Source organism: Hemitrygon akajei, chromosome 1, assembly GCF_048418815.1.
Source record: "Hemitrygon akajei chromosome 1, sHemAka1.3, whole genome shotgun sequence".
Taxonomy (NCBI): domain Eukaryota; kingdom Metazoa; phylum Chordata; class Chondrichthyes; order Myliobatiformes; family Dasyatidae; genus Hemitrygon; species Hemitrygon akajei.
Window position 1 is genome coordinate 25,640,374 of NC_133124.1, and position 18,891 is coordinate 25,659,264.

Here is an 18,891-nt window from a genome sequence, read left to right on the forward strand (position 1 = left end):
CTGCATACGTTGTAGCCCTCCATATTTATATCATCCATGTGCCTATCTAAGATTTTCTTAAATAAATGTCCCTAGTGTATCAGCCTCTACTATTCCCTGCACCCTTGTGAAATATTTTCAGAATCTTCATCCATCTCTGCTCATTCAGATGAAGTCATCGCAATATTGGTGAACCAATTAAAACCAGGCTAGAATTAAAGATGCAAAGAGATCCAAAGGGGAAAGGCTAGGGATGAGTCCATGTAGGGACTTTGAATTGAGATTATGTATTTTTGAAATTATGTAATGTTAATCTAGCTACTTCACCTTTTCCACTGAAATGCAATGCTTATTCATTTATATTTCTCTCCTCTTATATAAAAACAAAGCCAGCTGAAAATAATCATTCTAAGGAGAATAACTGGATTGTGGAAATTAAGGAATACAGCAGTTCCAAATCTGTATCCTCTGCTCTGGCGTTGAGAATGGAGAGCAGGGTGAATTCATTTTAATTAACTCCCAAGATTCCTCATTGTAGCGAGGGGAACCATGACCTAGATTTCTTTGTTTATAGTGAGTTTTTTTGAAACATTGTGGGCAGAAGATTAAAGAGCTTATGCAGGAGAGGCTGGTCTTCTAATAATTTGCTATTAATCTCTTGCTGGTTTGTGAAATCTGCCCTGAACACAATTTGAGCTTATGGATGTAGCAAGTCTATAATGCCCTTTTCTTTTTGAGATTATCAATACGGTCTTGCAGTAGATGCCAGTCTGGTTATCGTGCATCCCAGCATGTGGGCAAATTTAGCATCACAATCCCATAACTGAATGGACTGAAATGTCTGTGCATCAATCTACAATAAGGATTCATGTTAGTGTTACAATTCTTTTGAGTTTTTATTTAAGCTCTATTGTGTGGCATCAAGACATTTCCATCTCTAGGAATAATTGTACAGGCATTGGTACTTAAAGTATATTTGGTATTTTATTGTGTTAAAAGTAAAAATGAATTGTCCAATTACTTTTGCAGAAGTTAAAGTCACCCATGAGTAATCATTCAATGAGTATGCAAATGATTTCGGAAGTCAAACAAATACAATTTCTCCATTATAGACATAGTAGGCGTACAATATACAGATAATGACAATCAATAGCATTCAAAAAGATAAAGATACTGGAAATGCATTAAAATTATATGTACATATCTCCAGAAGGGAGTCATCCAAAAGGATGTTTAATTTGTTTGTAATGATTGTGGGTGGGATGACCTGGTGCATCCAGACAACGCACAAGCTCTTCCACAGTTAGATTTTTCTTCAAATGGATTATGCTCCACACTCAGTGGTCATTTTATTAGGTACTTCCACTGAGTGCATGTTCATGGTCGGCTGCTTCTGTAGCCCATCTGCTTCAAGATCTGACGTGCTGTGCATTCAGAGATGATCGTCTGCACACTACTGGTGTTTGAGTTACAGCCACCTTCCTGTAAGCTTGATTTAGTCTGGCCATTCTCCTCTGTCTCCTCTAAAGCATTTTCACACACAGAGCAGCTGCTCACTGGATGTTTTTTTGTTTATTGCTCCATTCTCTATAAACTCTAGAGCAGGGATTTCCAACCTTTTTTATGCCATGGAGTCTTACTGTTAACTGGGGGGTCTGTGGAGCTCCTGCTCTAGAGACTGATGTACATGAAGATCCCAGGAGATTAGCGGTTTCTGAGATACTAAACCCTCCCACCTGGCACCAACAATCATCCCATGCTCATAGTCACTTCAATCACATTTCTTTCCATTCTAATGTTTGGTCTGAATATCAACTGAACCTCTTGACCATGTCTGCATGCTTTCATGCATTGAGTTGCTGCCACATGATTGGCTGATTAGATATTTGGATTTATGAGCAGGTGTGTGTAATGAAGTGGCCAGTGAGTGTTTATACACAAAGTATTGATAAGGAACCAATGTTACAGAAAAGGAGGCAGTCCAAGAACTGGATCAGTTTGGCCCATTTTTGAGATGGAAATAATGGAGAAGGGAATGGGTATGGTTAAGAGATCAGGAATATTAAGATGGAAGGGGTGTTGGGAAGGTTGATGATCCTAGTGTGTCGGGGGTGGGGGGTGGAATTGTGGAGATTGGAATGAAATTTTGGCTGCTTTGATTAGCCTAATGCTCCAAGCAAAGCATAGCTGTTTCCAACAAGCCATTATAAAGGCATGATACAGCAGGTTATCATTCATTTTACCTGATGAATTTCCCAAGGCCCCAGAAGTCAGACTAACTAGCTTAAAATAGAAATCCTGTAAAGTTATGGTATCCTTAAAAAGATTTCAACAGTGAATGCACCAACTGAGAGAGGATAGTTTGTCCATTCCATTAATCACCCCATTAACATCTGCATTTTTAAAACTCTTCTGAGTAATGAACTGGTGTAAAGTCATAGAAAGGTGCAGGGCCATTCAGCCCATGCTGAACCATTTAAAACTGCCTACTCCCATCGATCAGGTGTTTTTATTAATACAATAAAAAGAGAAATATTGCCCCATTTTTCTCCTCTGAGGGATTTGTTTAGGCTGTATTCGGAACGTTTGGTGCTTTGTTTTCAGTCTCTTATTGCCCAGACAACAGAGGGATGGAAAATGTGCCCCAACACATGACTGACTTAAGGTCAGAACAAACTCTTCTGGAATGGAAACGCTATTCATCGTGACCAAACTTGAAGTTAATTAATAATCGTGATCCCTTTAAATTGAATCCATCTCAGTGTGATTTTTTTTCAGAAGGGAAGATGAAGGTATGCTTTCATTTTCAAAAGATGTATCATCGCCAATGTACCTGTGTGTTGTTTCGAATATCTATAGAATTACACAGCTGTTAATAGCTATACAGAAAACATACACCTTTTTTCCCCTGTAGCTGTTTAATTATTGCAGTTGTAGACTTATTTATCATCAGTAGTACTTATGGAACCAGGGAATGTACTCACAACAGAATCAAAAGCATAGTGTTTTTATCAGTGGGGAGTTTTACTTGGTTATTATTATTTGCTAGGGTAACACTTTTACCAACATATATCCCCAGCCATTCTTCACTTACACAAAAAAAACTAAGAACAAGTATTTTGGGCAGCATGAATGAGTTGGATCAATAGGCTGTACACCTGTCTTTAATATTCCTACCCAAACGATCAGATAATCCAGACTCAGCATGTAATTCCAAATTTGCGTAAAAAGGATGGCGTCAGAGCCAAACCTAGGAACTTTCTTTTTCAAATCATTATCCCTGTTTACAAGGAGTATTGTTTGGGACCATGTGAACGACTAATGCTTTGAGGTTGTTAATGTGTCGATTGTTGTGTTAGATTATAGAGCTTTCAAACAACTGCTTTATTGTAATGCACACTTCGCCACTATCACTGGGCAAGGAAGACCAAGGTTAACTGTTATTTCAAAACATGTATTTAAGTACATTTGATGACCTAACAATGAATTTGTCCTTCTACTGACAGATCTTCAGAAAAGGATGACAATCTACTAAACATGGTAGGTGTTCTACAACACTTTTATTTTTCTATGAATCAAATACGGTAGTACATCACTGGATAAGTCATTCAGCTAATGATGTTGCACTGATTTTAATGCCCTCTTTCTCTCCCTCTCTCCTTTTTGCCTCTGCTTCCTTCCCCTTTTCTCTCCCTGTCCCCAGCATCTCTAATTTAATTTGCATATTCTCATTTCCTTACAGTAAAGCAGCAGCCTGCTGAATCCATTAAATGAGATAAGATTTGATAGAGGTATACAACTTCATGAGGGATATAGATAGGATAAATGCAAGAGGGCATTTTCCACTGAGCAGCAGGTATAAAATGCTGGAGGAACTCAGCAGGCCAGGCAGCATTTATGAAAAGAGTAAACAGTTCAATTTTGGAGCAATACCCTTCTGCTACCTGATCTGCTGAGTTCCTGCAGCATTTTGTGTGTGTTGCTTTGTATTCCCAACATCTGCAGATTTTCTTTGTGATTTTTTTTTCCCCACTGAGATTGGGTGGGATTGCAACTAGAGGTCATGGGTTAAGAGTGAAAGATGGAATGCTTAAGGGGAACATGAGGGGAAACTTCTTCACTCAGAGGGCTGTGAGAGTGTGCCAGTGCAAGTGGTACATTCAGCCTCCAATTTCAATGTTTAAGCGAAGTTTGGATAGATATGGAGGTATCGGTGTAGATTGAAGGGAGTAGGCAGTTTAACTGGACTAGATGAGGTGAAAGGCCTCTGCTGTACTTTTCTATGACTACGTTGGATGTGCTCTCGGACTAGATGGGCTAAAGAGCCTGTTTCTGTGCTGTACTTTGACTCTATGACTTTACGTTGAACATGCTCTATATCTCTTTCTTCTTCCCCTTCCCTCCACACTAACTCCACCCCCACATATGAACTTTTCTGTTACATTTTATTAATTTCACTGTGCCTGGTCACTATTGGTGCCTATTATCTTTTTATTTTCTATTCCTAATTAACCCTGCCTAAGCTAAGCACAGTACAGGCCATGGGGTGTCGGTTGACATTTTAACCTACTAAGATCAATCTAGCCCTTCTTTCGTACATTGCCCTCCATTTTCTGTCATCCATGTTCCTGTCAAAGAGTTTCCTAAATGCCCTTAATCCATCTGCCTCTTCCACCACACCAGGCAAGGCATTCCATACACTCACCAATCTCTGTGTAAAGAATTTATTTCTGACACCCCCCTCCCATCAATACTTTCCTCCAATCAAGTTAAAACTATGTCCCTGGACATTAGCCATTTCCACCTGAGGAACAGTCCACACATTCCAGGCCTCTCTATGATCTTTTACACCTCTATCGTTACCTCTCATCCACCATCACTCCAAAGAGAAAATTCAAGCTTGCTCAGCTTATCCTTATAAGACATACTTTCTAATCCAACCAGTCCCTGGTGAATCTCCTCTTGCACCCTCTCTAAGCTTCTACATCCTTCCCATAATGAGGAGGCCAGAACTGGACACAATATTCCACTTGAGGTCTAACCAGGGATTTATAGAGCTGCAATGTAATTGAACTCAGCCCTATGATTAACGAGGGCCAACACACCATACCATACCTTCTTAACCATCCTGTCAACTTGTTGGTAAGTTTGAGGGATCTATGGACGTGAACCCAAGAACCCTCTGTTCCTCCACATTGCCAAGAACCGTGCCATTAACACTGTATTCTGACTTCAAATTCAACCTTCCAAAGTGAATTATCTCAGACTTTTGAGCCAGTTTTTATTTATTTATTTTCTATTTATTGCGATACAGCGCGGAATAAGCCCTACTAGCCCTTTGAGCCATGCCGCCCAGCAGTCCAGGTTTAACCTTAGCCTGATCATGGGACAATTAACCTACCAACTGGTACAACTGTGGGAGGAAACCAGTGCATCTGGTGGAAACCCACTGCAGTTACGAGGAGAACATGCAGACTCCATAGAGGCAGTGGGAATTGAACCTGGGTCGCTGGTGCTGTAAAGCGTTGTAACCGCCACACCACCGTGATGCTCCACAAGTTATGAGAAGCAAAAGAGTGAACAAAATGATTGATTCACCATCCAGAGACGCAGAGTTTTGACCCAAAATGTTGCCATTTCCCTTCCTCTTCCCAGATTCTACTCAACCTGCTGCGTTCCTCCAGATTGCTTGTTAATCATCCAGTTTATCTCCAATTGCATTTCCCATCTCTCTTACCTCTGTGTTGCAATTTAATTTTTGAATTGTCACTTGGAGTATTACAAGAATCTATATCCTAGCATTTAAACAAGTATACCGCAGTTTATTTTTATCTCCAAAAGCCTTACAGTCTCCTTCCAATGAAACATGATGTAGTTTTTCTTTGAGCATTAAACATGTGAAAAGGAGGGGTCTTTTTGTTTTTGTTTTTCATTTACTTCAGTTCCAGAAATTCAATGGGGCACTCATTTGCAAATTGCCAAGTGCAAATGCCAGGTCTAAGGGCATTGAACAGCACAGCACAATGAGGAAATTGTTGTGCATTGCCTTAGTAGAAATTAAATGTGCACTTTCAGAACAATCTTACAACAGCACCGTGATTTACAGGGGGCTTCCAACAAACCAAGACCACTGGCAGTCAGATTCAAGCAGATCCCCTTTAATTTCCTCAGGCCTTCCCCTGCCACTCACTACTTTAAACTTCTGGTGAATCTCTGTGTCATATCACTCTCTCATACAGGTGATACAGGTGCAGTCAGGTGAGGGGGGTAGGAAGGGGGATGAACTAAGAAGCATGGACGTGATAGCTGGAAAAGGGCTGAAGAAGGAATCTGATAGGACCACCACCTTAAAGCTTGTACTCCATCCCCTCCCCCCAACCACTACCTTATTCTGGCATCTTCACTCTTCCTTTCTTGTCATAAAGAAGCAGCATTGATCTTTATTCCTCTCCAATGCTGCTCGATCTGCTGAGTTCCACCAGCATTCTCTATTACTCTGGATATCCAGCATCTGCAGAATCACTTTATAATTCCATTCAAATGACCCAAACCCGCACAAGAACCTATCGATACACCAAAGCAAAATTATATAGCAACATTTCTATTTTTGAAAAGCGCAATAATTGATATAGACCTATCTTATTCCTGCAGTATAAGATTTTTTTAAAATTTCAGTCAGCCTAAGCACACCCAAGTGTAAAATTTTTCAAAGAAAAGTGGCGGAACAAATTTCTTATTGTAGCTGTTTTTTGAAAAGTGCATAGTGACATCAATTGTGCCGATGTTTTTCAGCCTTCAGAGAAGGATACCAACAGTTATCTCGTGAGCTTCAGAAGTGAACTTCCAGCAAATGGTCACACTGAGAGCCTCACAAATGGAGATGGTAAGGCAGCAACTGGTATAATTAAATAACATTTTAAATGGTTTGTGGTGGGGAGATTTTTAACAGCTCTGGGTGGGTTAATGGTCCATTTCTGGAAGTCGTCAAAATGTCGCCATTTATTTTCATTGATATTGATTATTTTAGCATTGTCATTGTCCAATATTCATTTCATCATTTCATCAGCATAGTGTAATTTAGAAACATGGAGCAGTACAGCTAAGTACAGACTCTTTGCCTTTTTAACTGAATGCGAGTTCAGTCTAATCCTTCCCTCCATCTAAGCCCTCCATTTTCTCTCATCCGTTTGTTTACTTAAGAGTCAACAAATACACTCAAAAACTTCTATAGTTGTACTGTGGAGAGCATTCTGACAGGCTGTGTCACTGTCTGGTATGGAGGGGCTACTGCACAGGACTGAAAGAAGCTGCAGAAGGTTGTAAATCTAGTCAACTCCATCTTGGGCACCCACCTATTAAGTACCCAGGACATCTTTAGGGAGCCATGTCTCAGAAAGGCAGCGTCCATTATTAAGGACCTCTAGCACCCAGGACAGATAGATAGATAGATAGATAGATACTTTATTCATCCTCATGGGGAAATTCAACTTTTTTTCCAATGTCCCATACACTTGTTGTAGCAAAGCTAATTACATACAATACTTAAGTCAGTAAAAAAAAATATGATATGCATCTAAATCACCGTCTCAAAAAGCATTAATAATAGCTTTTAAAAAGTTCTTAAGTCCTGGCGGTAGAATTGTAAAGCCTAATGGTATTGGGGAGTATTGACCTCTTCATCCTGTCTGGGGAGCATTGCATCGATAGTAACCTGTCACTGAAACTGCTTCTCTGTCTCTGGATGGTGCTATGTAGAGGATGTTCAGAGTTATCCATAATTGACCGTAGCCTACTCAGCGCCCTTCGCTCAGCTACCGATGTTAAACTCTCCAGTACTTTGCCCACGACAGAGCCCGCCTTCCTTACCAGCTTATTAAGACGTGAGGCATCCCTCTTCTTAATGCTTCCTCCCCAACACGCCACCACAAAGAAGAGGGCGCTCTCCACAACTGACCTATAGAACATCTTCAGCATCTCACTACAGACATTGAATGACGCCAACCTTCTTAGGAAGTACATTCGACTCTGTGCCTTCCTGCACAAGGCATCTGTGTTGGCAGTCCAGTCAAGCTTCTCGTCTAACTGTACTCCCAGATACTTGTAGGTCTTAACCTGCTCCACACGTTCTCCATTAATGATCACTGGCTCCATATGGGGCCTAGATCTCCTAAAGTCCACCACCATCTCCTTGGTCTTGGTGATATTGAGACGCAGGTAGTTTGACATGCCCTTTTCTCACTGTTACCATCAGGTAGGAGGTACAGAAGCCTGAAGGAGCACACTCAGCAATTCAGGAACAGCTTCTTCCCCTTTGTCATCCAATTCCTAAATGGACATTGAAGCTTTGGACACTACCTCACTTTTTAAAAATATACAGTATTTCTGTTCTTGCACATTTTTAAAAATCTATTCAATATATGTAATTGATTTACTTGTTTATTTATTATTAGTTTTATTTTATTTTTTTTTCTCTCTGTTAGATTATGTATTGCATTGAACTGTTGCTGCTAAGTTAACAAATTTCACGTCACATGCCGGTGATAATAAACCTGATTCTGATTCTGATTTTGAGTCTCTTAAATGTCCCTAATGTATCTGCTTCTACCACCACCCTACCACACCACTCTCTGTGTAAAATAAAATCTACCTCTGACATTCCCCTCCACCCTACATATTTTCCTCCAATCACCTCATAATTAGGCTCCCTCCTATGTATCAACTGTTTAATTGCATCAATGCCCATTTTTGGTTGTCAAACCTTAATTGCAGCTGGGCGGGGGGAAAAATCAACTCCGTTATTGTGCTTTATAAAAACAGAAATGTTGCTATATAATTTTGCTTTGGTAGTCCTTTCAGATCAAAGTACAATTGTAAATTCCTCTGAAGATGCATTGCTTCCAGTTGAGCCAAACCAGGATGCACAGTTTAAATCTGCAAAATGTACTCAGAGTAGAGAGCTGCCTGAAATACCAGGCAACGATCCAACAGCAGCCGCAGAATCTACAGAAGTGAATGAAGCCAAGACCTCGCATGGGGTGTGCAACACCTATGAAGTGTTAAAGGACAGCTCTTCGCAGGACATAGTCATTGAAGACTCTCTCTATGAAACTGTGAAAGAGCTAAAAGAAGAAACTGGCAGTGTGGTCAATGAAATTTATAGTGAGGCAGAAACTCCAGATTTGAATATTGTGGTACAAGATCAAAATCAACAGTCCGCTGATGGTACTGCGGCTTACGCAACAGTAAGCAAGGTGAAAGTGAATCGCAGTCTCTCAACAGAGCAGATACTGGTTACTGAAGATGAACCTCCTCAACTTCCGATAAAGCCGCTGGATGAAAACGTAGAGGTGAGCCATTTTGTTTGTTGGTTTTAATTCATGGAAACGTCTTCCTTACTTCAGAGGCTCCCAGCACTTTGCTTGGAGGATCTTGCAAACTGCCACCTGCACTTGGTACGATGTGGAATTAGTATTGGTTTCCCTGCTGTTTGCTGCCTTTATGAATTCAGTGCACCCTCAGGTTCAGTGCACATATCAGTCTCTCTGAGGCTTCACACTGTGGATCTCCTGCTGTGGACCTGAACCTGCCATTGAAGCCTTGCAGTGATTTAATGCAGACAAGAGCAAGGTTTTGCACTTCGGTAGGGCCAGCAGGGGTAGTCTTACACAGTGAACAGTAGAGTACTAAGGAGTGTGGTAGAACAAAGGGACTGCAAATTCAGGCCCATAATTCATTGAAAGTGGTGTCACAGGTAGATGGGGTTGTCAAGAATGCTTTTGACACATTGCCCTTCATAAATCAAAGTGCTGAAGATGCATTGTTATGTTGAAGTTGTATAAGACATTGGTGAGGCCTAATTTGGAGTATTGTGTGTAGTTTTGGTCACCTACCTACAGGAAAGGATGTAAACAAAGTTGAAAGAGTGCAGAGACAATTCGCAAGGAGGTTGCTGGGTCTGGAGAACCTGAGTTATAAGGAATGATTGAATAGGTTAGAACTTTATTCCTTAGAATGTAGAAGATTGAGAGGAGATTTGGTAGAGGAATACAAAATTGTGAGGGGTATAGACAGGGTAAATGCAAGCAAGCTTTTTACACTGAGGTTGGGTGGGACTATAACCAGAGGTCATGGGTTAAGGATAAAAGGTGAAGAGTTTAAGGGGTACATGAGCAAAAACTTCTACACTCAGAGGGTCGGGTGAGTGCGGAAAGTGGTCCACGGGCACTTAATTAAGTGAAGTTTGGTAAGTACATGGATAATGGTGGTATGGAGGATGATGGTCCCAATGCAGGTCGATGGGTGTAGGCAGTTTAAATGGACTAGATGGGTCAGAGGGCCTGTTTCTGTGCTGTATTTTTCTATGACTCTCTTATTAAACTGAATGAGATTACATTTTTTTCATTTCTGACCCCTCACTACATAGCAGCTGTTGTTGTCACACTTGGAAATAGCAGGGCTGTCGATCTGCACGTGTAAGTGTAAGTCGGTCTGTAAGTGCAGATGAGTAGTTTGGCTTATCTTCCTAAAACATTAAAATTATTTTCACAAACCAAATGTTTTTAAACATTACCGCTGAAGGGTCTCACCCCGAACATCAGCCGTTTATTACTTCCCTCAGATACCTCAAATGGTTTTAAACATTACCGATGAAGTGTCTCACCCCGAACACCGGCCGTTTATTACTTCCCTCAGATACCTCAAATGTTTTTAAACATTACCGCTGAAGGGTCTCACCCCGAACACCGGCCGTTTATTACTTCCCTCAGATACCGCCTGACTTGCTGAGCTCCCCCAGCTTTTTGTACTTGTTGCTCCAGATTTCTGGCAGAATCTCTTGTTAAATATTATTTTCATTATTTATATCTATTTTAACTTTTTCCAAAAATCTCAGTATGAGTGTCGGAAGTCGTTCGAGTCACGGATGCTGTTTTTTCTGCTGCCTGCAGCCCACTTGTCACGTGTGGACCATTGTGCTTTGTGGAGGGGCTTTGGTCTCGGAGAACCTTGTGAATGTGAGCATCACAAGGCACGGGCTGGCCGGAGACTGATTCACGTATGGAGTTGCTGTCCACTGCAGCTGCAAGCTTTGTACAGTGGATCCCAGTTCACTGGGCCATCAGTAAATCATGGCAGCCGTTTATTAGGGACAACTCTGAAACAGCAGAAGCTAGTCCAGTAAATAGCCTGGATTCCTTTCATTTATTTGGGACACTCTGGCGCTTAATAGGGGCAGGAGGCTGTTGCCGAAAAGTTTCTAACTAGCATCAGTCGCGTGCACTTGTGTGGCCGTTAGACACTACACTGTGCTTAGAGCAAATGGTTTTTAAATAGCAACACACACAAAATGCTGGTGGTCCTGAAGAAGGGTCTCGGCCCGAAACGTCGACAGTGCTTCTTCCTATAGATGCTGCCTGGCCTGCTGTGTTCCACCAGCATTTTGTGTGTGTTGCTTGGAGATGTCAGAAATGGCCAGGAGTAAAAATGAACTGTTTTCACCACAAGTTAGGAATTACAAAGAGTTTGAAGGTATCGATAATCATCTTGCATGTTGAAATGAAAATGAAGATGCAGGGGTTGAAAGTATTGTGTGAAGGTAGTCCATTGTCTGCACCAGGTGTCTGTACTGATTTTGTTCATTTACAGTTGTCAATCGAAAGAACACACAGCATACAATGGGTGAATTCCTCTGTTGATAACTATTAGGAACTAATACACATTTTTGTAGTACTGTAGTAGTATTGATAGTGTTCTAATTTTTTCTGCCTTTCATTTAAATACATAACTTGTTACTCAGTTAAATGGTAGTTTTCTTTTTTATACCTTTTTTTTAACTATTTCTATGAAACTTCGCTAATTGGGGCAGCTGCTTAATTGGATCAAAATGTAATGGTTCTGAGGTGTCCCTTTAGCCAGGGTCCACTGTATATATCTTGCCTGACTGCGTCCATATTGACGGCCTGCTTAAGACCACCGGTCTCATTACTGTAAGCAGATGCACCTTCAGGTCAATTAGAACTTGTTATCCTCTTGCACAATCTAGGATCATTTGGACAAAAATGTCCTGCTCCTGAAAAAGTTTCTCTAGCAGGGGTTCCCAACCTTCTTTTTAATGTCATGGACCAATACCATTAAGCAAGGGTTCTGGGTGGACCCCAGGTTGGAAACCTCCCCATTGATAGTTGCTTAGCTTTCTGCTTGATGGCAGGAAACCAGGGTAGGACCTGTATAGTGAATAGGAGGACCCTGGGGAGTGCTATGGACAGAGGTACCTGGGAGTGCAAGTGCAGAGTTTGCTGAAAGTATAGTTACTGGTAAATAGAGTAGTGAAAGGGGTGTTTGACACTCTGGCCTTCATCAGTCAGGGCTTTGATTATAGGAGTTGGGAAGTCATATTGCAGATATCTAACATTGGTGAGGTGCAGTTGGAGTGTTGTGCGCAGTTTTGATTACCCTGTTATAGGAAAGTGGTCATTGAACATTGAAGAGTACATAAAAGATTTATCACTGTGCTGCCCGGACTTGGGGCCTGAGTTATGAGGAGGTTGCACAGACTGGGACTCTGGAACATCTGAGATTGAGGGGCGAGCTGATAGAGGTATGTAAGGTAATGAGGGTGCATGGTCCCTTCCCCAGGAAGGGGGAAGTAAGTTTAAAATCAGAGGAGCGAGATTTAAAAAGTATATCGGGGCAGCTTCTTCATGTAATGGGTGGTACGCATTTGGAATGAGTTGCCAGAAATGATGCTTGAGATGGGCATATTAGCCAATTTTTAAAAGCCACTTAGAGTAGTAGGCGGGTAGGCAAGGTCTTGAGGGCTTTGGGCCTAATACAAGCTGATGGGACTAGCTTGCTGGGCAACACAGTTGGCATGGGTGAGTTGGACAGAAGGACTTTTTTCCACGCTGATGTGAGGGTATGCAGTTGTAGGCCAAGGCAAAGGTGAGGCCAAATTTTGTGTACAATTTTGGGCTGAGAAGTGTATAAAATCTAGGATGTTTAGGAAGAACAAGCTTGCAAGTGAATTCTAAGGGTCTGAAGAGAGTGAGGGTGATGGTTAAATACGGTATGATGCAAAGTCTAGAGTTAGGAGCTTACTGCGAGAGGAGGGTCTATACTTGTTGGAGGCCGCTTCAGAGAGGGGTAAAAGATCAGACTGTGGTGCCGGATTGCTGTAATCACAGAGATAGTAATTTAAAGAAGCAAATACAGCTTTATAGTAACTTAAATGTAAGCAGGTGTAGATTGCTAAAAACATGCAAAGCTAAAGGAAATATAGCTCCTCAGTATTTAGTTTCAGTAGGTTAACTGCAGTGTCTCAGTGCTCTCAGCAATTCTTTACAGAAATAGTGCTTTCAGTGAGCAAAGGCAGTAGTCTGGACCAGTTGCCAACTTAAATGAACGAAATGTATACAATACAATTTGAAAACATAGAATAATTTGAGCAAATATTTAACATTCTGAAACGTTGCATTTTTGATGATCGGCAAAGCCACACAGCACCATTGAGGATTACAGAGCTCCAGCCAGTAAGTTTCCTGTGCACGACTGTGGCTGAGAAGGAAACTTCACCTGTGGAAGTACTGTACACTGGCTGGCTGCTCCCAATAGTGCATCTATTCTTGAGAGGGTTGTTTTGTTGAGCCTGAGTGATGGTGCCCTGTATGGGCAGAGACAAGGCTGCCTTTTTCCGGGTCAGAATAATTGCAAGTTATTGATACAGCCTGCTGTATGGTGAGCTATGCTTGGTATAGTCTGCAACGACATCAGACATCCTCAAGTAGAATGATAGTAGTGGGTGAATTTTGCAAAGCTGGCTTGCAGGATCTCACGTAGAAATAAGGACAGGATGCTGAATTTCTCAGTCGGGATGAGGCGGCCTATGAAAATGGCTGGGATGGGTGGGGAGCAGAGAGCCTCTTTCCTGTAGCAGTTTGCTTTGTTCCTCCCTCCAGTCTGAGCTCAGCATCTGCCACACCCATATTCGTGCAACAGTCCCAGGGATATGGGGGGCGGGGGGGGGGGGTGCTTCAGTCACCACCCAGATAAATGCTAAAACATGGGGGGTGGGGGTCAGTGAAGTTAGGGTGAGAAGAAATATACTCAACACACAACAAAGAAACAGCTTCTCTGCACCTTTTAAAGACTTTTCAGTCCGGGTTACTGATTAAATAATTTCAACAGCATTCTAACTACACTGCCCAGTGTGGAAGGTAGTTTGGTGACTGTTCTGGTCAGGTCATTAGATACAAGGCAACACACACAAATGCAGGCCAGGCAGCATCCAGGGAAAAGTGTAAACAGTCAACGTTTTGGGTCGAGACCCTTCATCAGGTCCTCGTGAAGGGTCTTGGCCCAAAATATCGGCTGTTTACTCTGTTCCATAGAAGCGCCTGGCCTGCAGAGTTCCTCCAGCATTTTGTGTGTGTTGCTTGGATTTCCAGCATCTGCAGATTCCCTCGTGTAGGTCATTATATACACTCGGTGGCCAATTTATTAGGTACAGGAGTGGAACCCAGTGTGGGCTTCTCCTGTTGTAGCCCATCCATTTCAAGGTTTGATGCGTTGTGCATTCAGAGATGCTCTTCTCCACACCGTTGTTGTAACATGTAGTTATCTGAGTTACTGTCACTTTCCTGTCAGCTTGAACCAGTCTGCCCATTCTCCTCCGAACTTTCCCGTGAAAAGGCATTTTCACCACACTGGATGTTTTTTTTTGGTTCTCCACACCATTCTCTGTAAACTCAAGAGACTGCTGTGCATGAAAATCCCAAGAGATCAGCAGTGTCTGAGATACTCAAGCCATCCCATCTGTCACCAGCAATCATTTTGCAGTCACTCACTTGGATCATATTTCTTCCCCAGTCTGACGTTTGGTCTGAACAACTGAACCTCTTGACCACATCGGCATGATTTTCTTCATTGAGTTGCTGCCGCATGATTGGCTAATTAGATATCTGAATTAGCATACAGGTGTCCCCAATAAAGTGGCCACCAAGGGTATTTTCCTGGTTTCGGGCATTCAGCTTTGTTTTTAGGAAGTTGAAATATTAAGAAGTCAATCTGGTCCATTGTGTTTTCAAGGTAGGTCAGTGCTTTCCTCCTAACAAGTTAAAGGGAGCTGCCTTTTCAATGTGTTGGTTATCTGGGAAAGAATTGTGGCTCTGCAGAGCTAAACTCATTCCTTGACCCTCTCAGAAAATGCTCTTCCTCATTTTAATACCAGTTCCAGTTACATTAATTGCACGACTGGCAGTTTTTGAGGATTTATGGCAATTTCGATTTATGGTTATGGCTACCTGTGGCTCTGTTCTCATGAGATTGACATTTCTTCATCAACAAAATTGCCCTTTCACACTTTGATTTCTAACTTCGAGGAGATTCAAGACTCAAGATTGTTTACTATAAACGAGTGTAAAGGAGAATGAAGTGACTGCTACTCTGGATTTGATGAAGCATGAAGTAAAAACATAATAAGCAAAAGAACACAAAATAAAACTCAAAAAAATTCAATATGAAAGCTATCCTATAAAACCCAATGTACAAGTAACAGTTATTTACACAGACTGATTGTATGTACAAAGTGACAATAAGTTTACTTTGAAAAGTACATTTACGTCGCCATATACAACCCTGAGATTCATTTTCTTATAAGGTAAAGCTAAGGTGATGTGTATGTAGTGGTGGTGGGGTGGTTAATGGGTGGAGCTGTAGATCAGATTAAACTCTTTCAATCTTGTTTCCAAGGAAACCACACCAGAATTACATCAGAAATGAATTTTGAAGGATTTATAATTATAACAGCCAATTAACCTTTAGTTATAAAGTGACTAATAATTCAAATGACATATAAATAAAATTTGATTGAATTGTTCAACAATCTTTAGCTGAAAAGGGGAAAAAACAAGTTCCTGCAATTAGCAGAGAAAATACAATTAATTGAATTTTCTTTTAACCTGTACCAATTCATTTTACTAATGAGAATAAAACTGAAAGAAAATTATAGCTTTAAACATTTTTACTTTGATCCTGTTCTTGCACACCAACCTCAATGCATTGAATAATACAATAGAATGGGTAGAAAAGATATTTGGTGTTTGTGTTGTTAGAAACTAAACAGCACTTCATTAAAGCAAATTAATTTCCAGAGAAACAAATTAAAATCTTCCGAGATGAGTATTGCATTGTTAAATATCTATGTCTTATAGTCTATAGATCTCACTTGCTCTTTTATCCTACCAGCCACCATCCATCTGAAATTTTCTTCTACAATTTTAAAAATAAATTAAATGTTAGACATTTTTTCATTGATGCTGCTGACTGATTTACAAACAGAAATAAAATTTACGAACAGGAATATTTTGTACTTATCAAACTTGTCATGTAACCGTTTGTTTTCTTCGATCTAACTTGTCTTCCAAAGTTTGTATGTATGTGTGTCATGTACTTATTTATTTATTTAATGATACAATATGGATCAACAGGCCACGCCACCCAGCAACCCACCTATTTAACACTAGCCTAATCATAGAAGAATTTACAATGATCCATTAACCTACTGACTGGCACGTCCTTAGACTGTGAGAGGAAACACACAAGCTCACGGGAAGAACATACAGTTTTACACAAGATGCCAGAATTGAACTCCGAACTCCAATGCCCTGAGCTGAAATAGCGTCATGCTAACCTTCTCGCTACTATGGCACCTGTTTTCTCCCTGATACCTGTCCATTTCCCTTCTGGTTTCAATGCCCATTCCAGAACACAACTGCTCAACATTTTCATTAAGTACACTTTGGCTCTTCCACCAATCAGTCTCGTTATTGAGGGTTACATTATTTTCCTTTTCCCATACTGCCTTGTGCCTTTCCGATTTTAAACACCTCTTCAGTTTCTCTCTCAAGTGCCTTGTCTCAAAGGAGAGAAACCCTAGCTTCTCTAATCTATATCCACTAATTTAAGACCATTATTTAATCCAGTAATTATTTTATGAACCCACTTGGAGCCTTCACATTTTCATCTGGCTTGTGACCTGATACTCTTGTGTCAGCTAAAGTAGTGTATCTTTCCCGATTCTGGAGAGGAAAATGTTGATTTATGCTGATGTTGGTTTGTTCACAGTGCATTTAGATGATTTTACAAAAATGGCCGACTCTCCAATACTTCAGTACTATAAGACCCTAAGAAATGGGAGCAGATTTGGCCCATTGAGTCTGCTCTGCCATTATGTCATGGCTGATTTTATTTCCAACTCCATTCTCCCAATTCCTCTCTGTAAACCTTAACCCACTTACCAATAAAGAACCAATCAATTTCTGCCTTAAATCCACTCAGTAACTTGGTCTCCGTTGCCCACTGTGGCAATGAAATCACCTCTCATTGGTTGAAGAAATTCCTCCTCCCCTCTGTTTTAAAGGGATATCACTTTATTCTGAGGCTGTGCCCTCTGATCCTACAGCAACAATAACATGGTGAATCTGAATGTTATGATTTTACAATTGGCTATCAATGTAGTTTGATTAATTATTTCTAACAGAATCAAAGATCCTCGCGTTTCTAGTTTTGCCTCAGAAATGGTGCTCTTGACCTCTAATTTATTCGTTTCCATCATGCCACATTCCCTGAAAGCTTCCTACCATAGCAACTCTCATTTCAATAGCAATGATGTAATTAAATGCAAAAATATCAGAATACTACCAAAGTTGTATGTCATTTGATCATATGATCAAATCTCCGAAAATATTGTCAGCTGCAATTGGCCACCCTGTGTATGTGCTAAACTCTATCTCTGCCTAGAAAACTCTTAATGGTCTGCACACGTGGGAAATAATTTCTTAAGGTAATCACAAGTGAGACATTAAGCTCAGTTTGTACTGCCTCTCACTGAACTAGAGTTACACACACAAACCAGGTGAGGTGACTTTTCACTTGTGAGTCTGTTGGGGTCATGTACTGTGTCCGGTGCTCCCAGTGTGGCTTCCTGTATCTCAGTGAGACCTGACGTAGATTGGGAGCCTGTTTCGCTGAGCACCTATGGAAGTGGGATCTCCTATTTTAATTCCACTTCCACTTCCTATTCCCATTCTGATATGTCTATCCGTGGCCTCCTCCACTGTTGTGATGAAGCCACACTCAGACTGGAGGAACAACACCTTATATTCCATCTGGGTAGCCTCCAACCTGATGGCATGAACATCGATTTCTCGAACTTCTGGTAATACCCCCCACCCCTTCACCAATCCCCATATCCTTTTCCTTCTCTCAGCTTAACTCCTTGCCCATCCATCGCTTCCCTGTGGTGCTCCTCTCCCCTTTTTCTTTCTCCCATGGCCTTTGGTCCTCTCCTATCGGACTCCCCCTTCTCCAGCTCTGTATCTCTTTCACCGAACAACTTCCCAGTTCTTATCTTCACCCCTTCCCCTCCTGGTTTCACCTATCACCTTGTGTTTCTCCCTCCCCTCACCCCACCTTTTAAACCTACTCCTCACCCTTTTTTCTCCAGTCCTGCTGAAGGGTTTTGGCCCGAAATGTTGACTGTACCTTTTCCCATAGATGCTGCCTGGCCTGCTGAGTACCTCTAGCATTTTGTGTGTGTTGCTTGGATTTCCAAAGTCTGCAGATTCTCTCTTGTTTCCGAGCTAAAGCTGTACCTTGTGTGCCATCCAATCTGACTCCAGAATTACATTAAAATTGATTGGGGAGAAAGGTCGCTGGTTTGGTCAAATTATCTTTCAAAAGCCCTGCAGGTATTTCAATGCACTCTCACTTCAGTGAAAATATTCCATTTCCTTGACCACGCCACATCCATCACAGGGCTTCCTATGGTATTTTATGCTGAAAAAATAGTTACTTGGTTTCTTGTGCAAACAAGGTTTGGATTTTTTTTATGTATGACCATAAACCAAAGTGAAAGGC

The 18,891-nt window shown here is 41.2% G+C and overlaps 1 protein-coding gene across 4 annotated transcripts in view; it reads left to right on the forward strand.

Moving 5' to 3' along the window:
• pag1 (phosphoprotein membrane anchor with glycosphingolipid microdomains 1) overlaps positions 1-18,891 on the forward strand; it is a 151,990-nt gene that overhangs the window by 115,498 nt on the left and 17,601 nt on the right. For all 4 annotated transcript variants that reach the window (XM_073039784.1, XM_073039794.1, XM_073039776.1 and 1 more), the window contains 3 exons: positions 3,486-3,519; positions 6,772-6,862; positions 8,827-9,326. In XM_073039784.1, the coding sequence (XP_072895885.1) occupies positions 3,486-3,519; positions 6,772-6,862; positions 8,827-9,326 (625 nt within the window). The remainder of the gene's footprint in view (positions 1-3,485; positions 3,520-6,771; positions 6,863-8,826; positions 9,327-18,891) is intronic.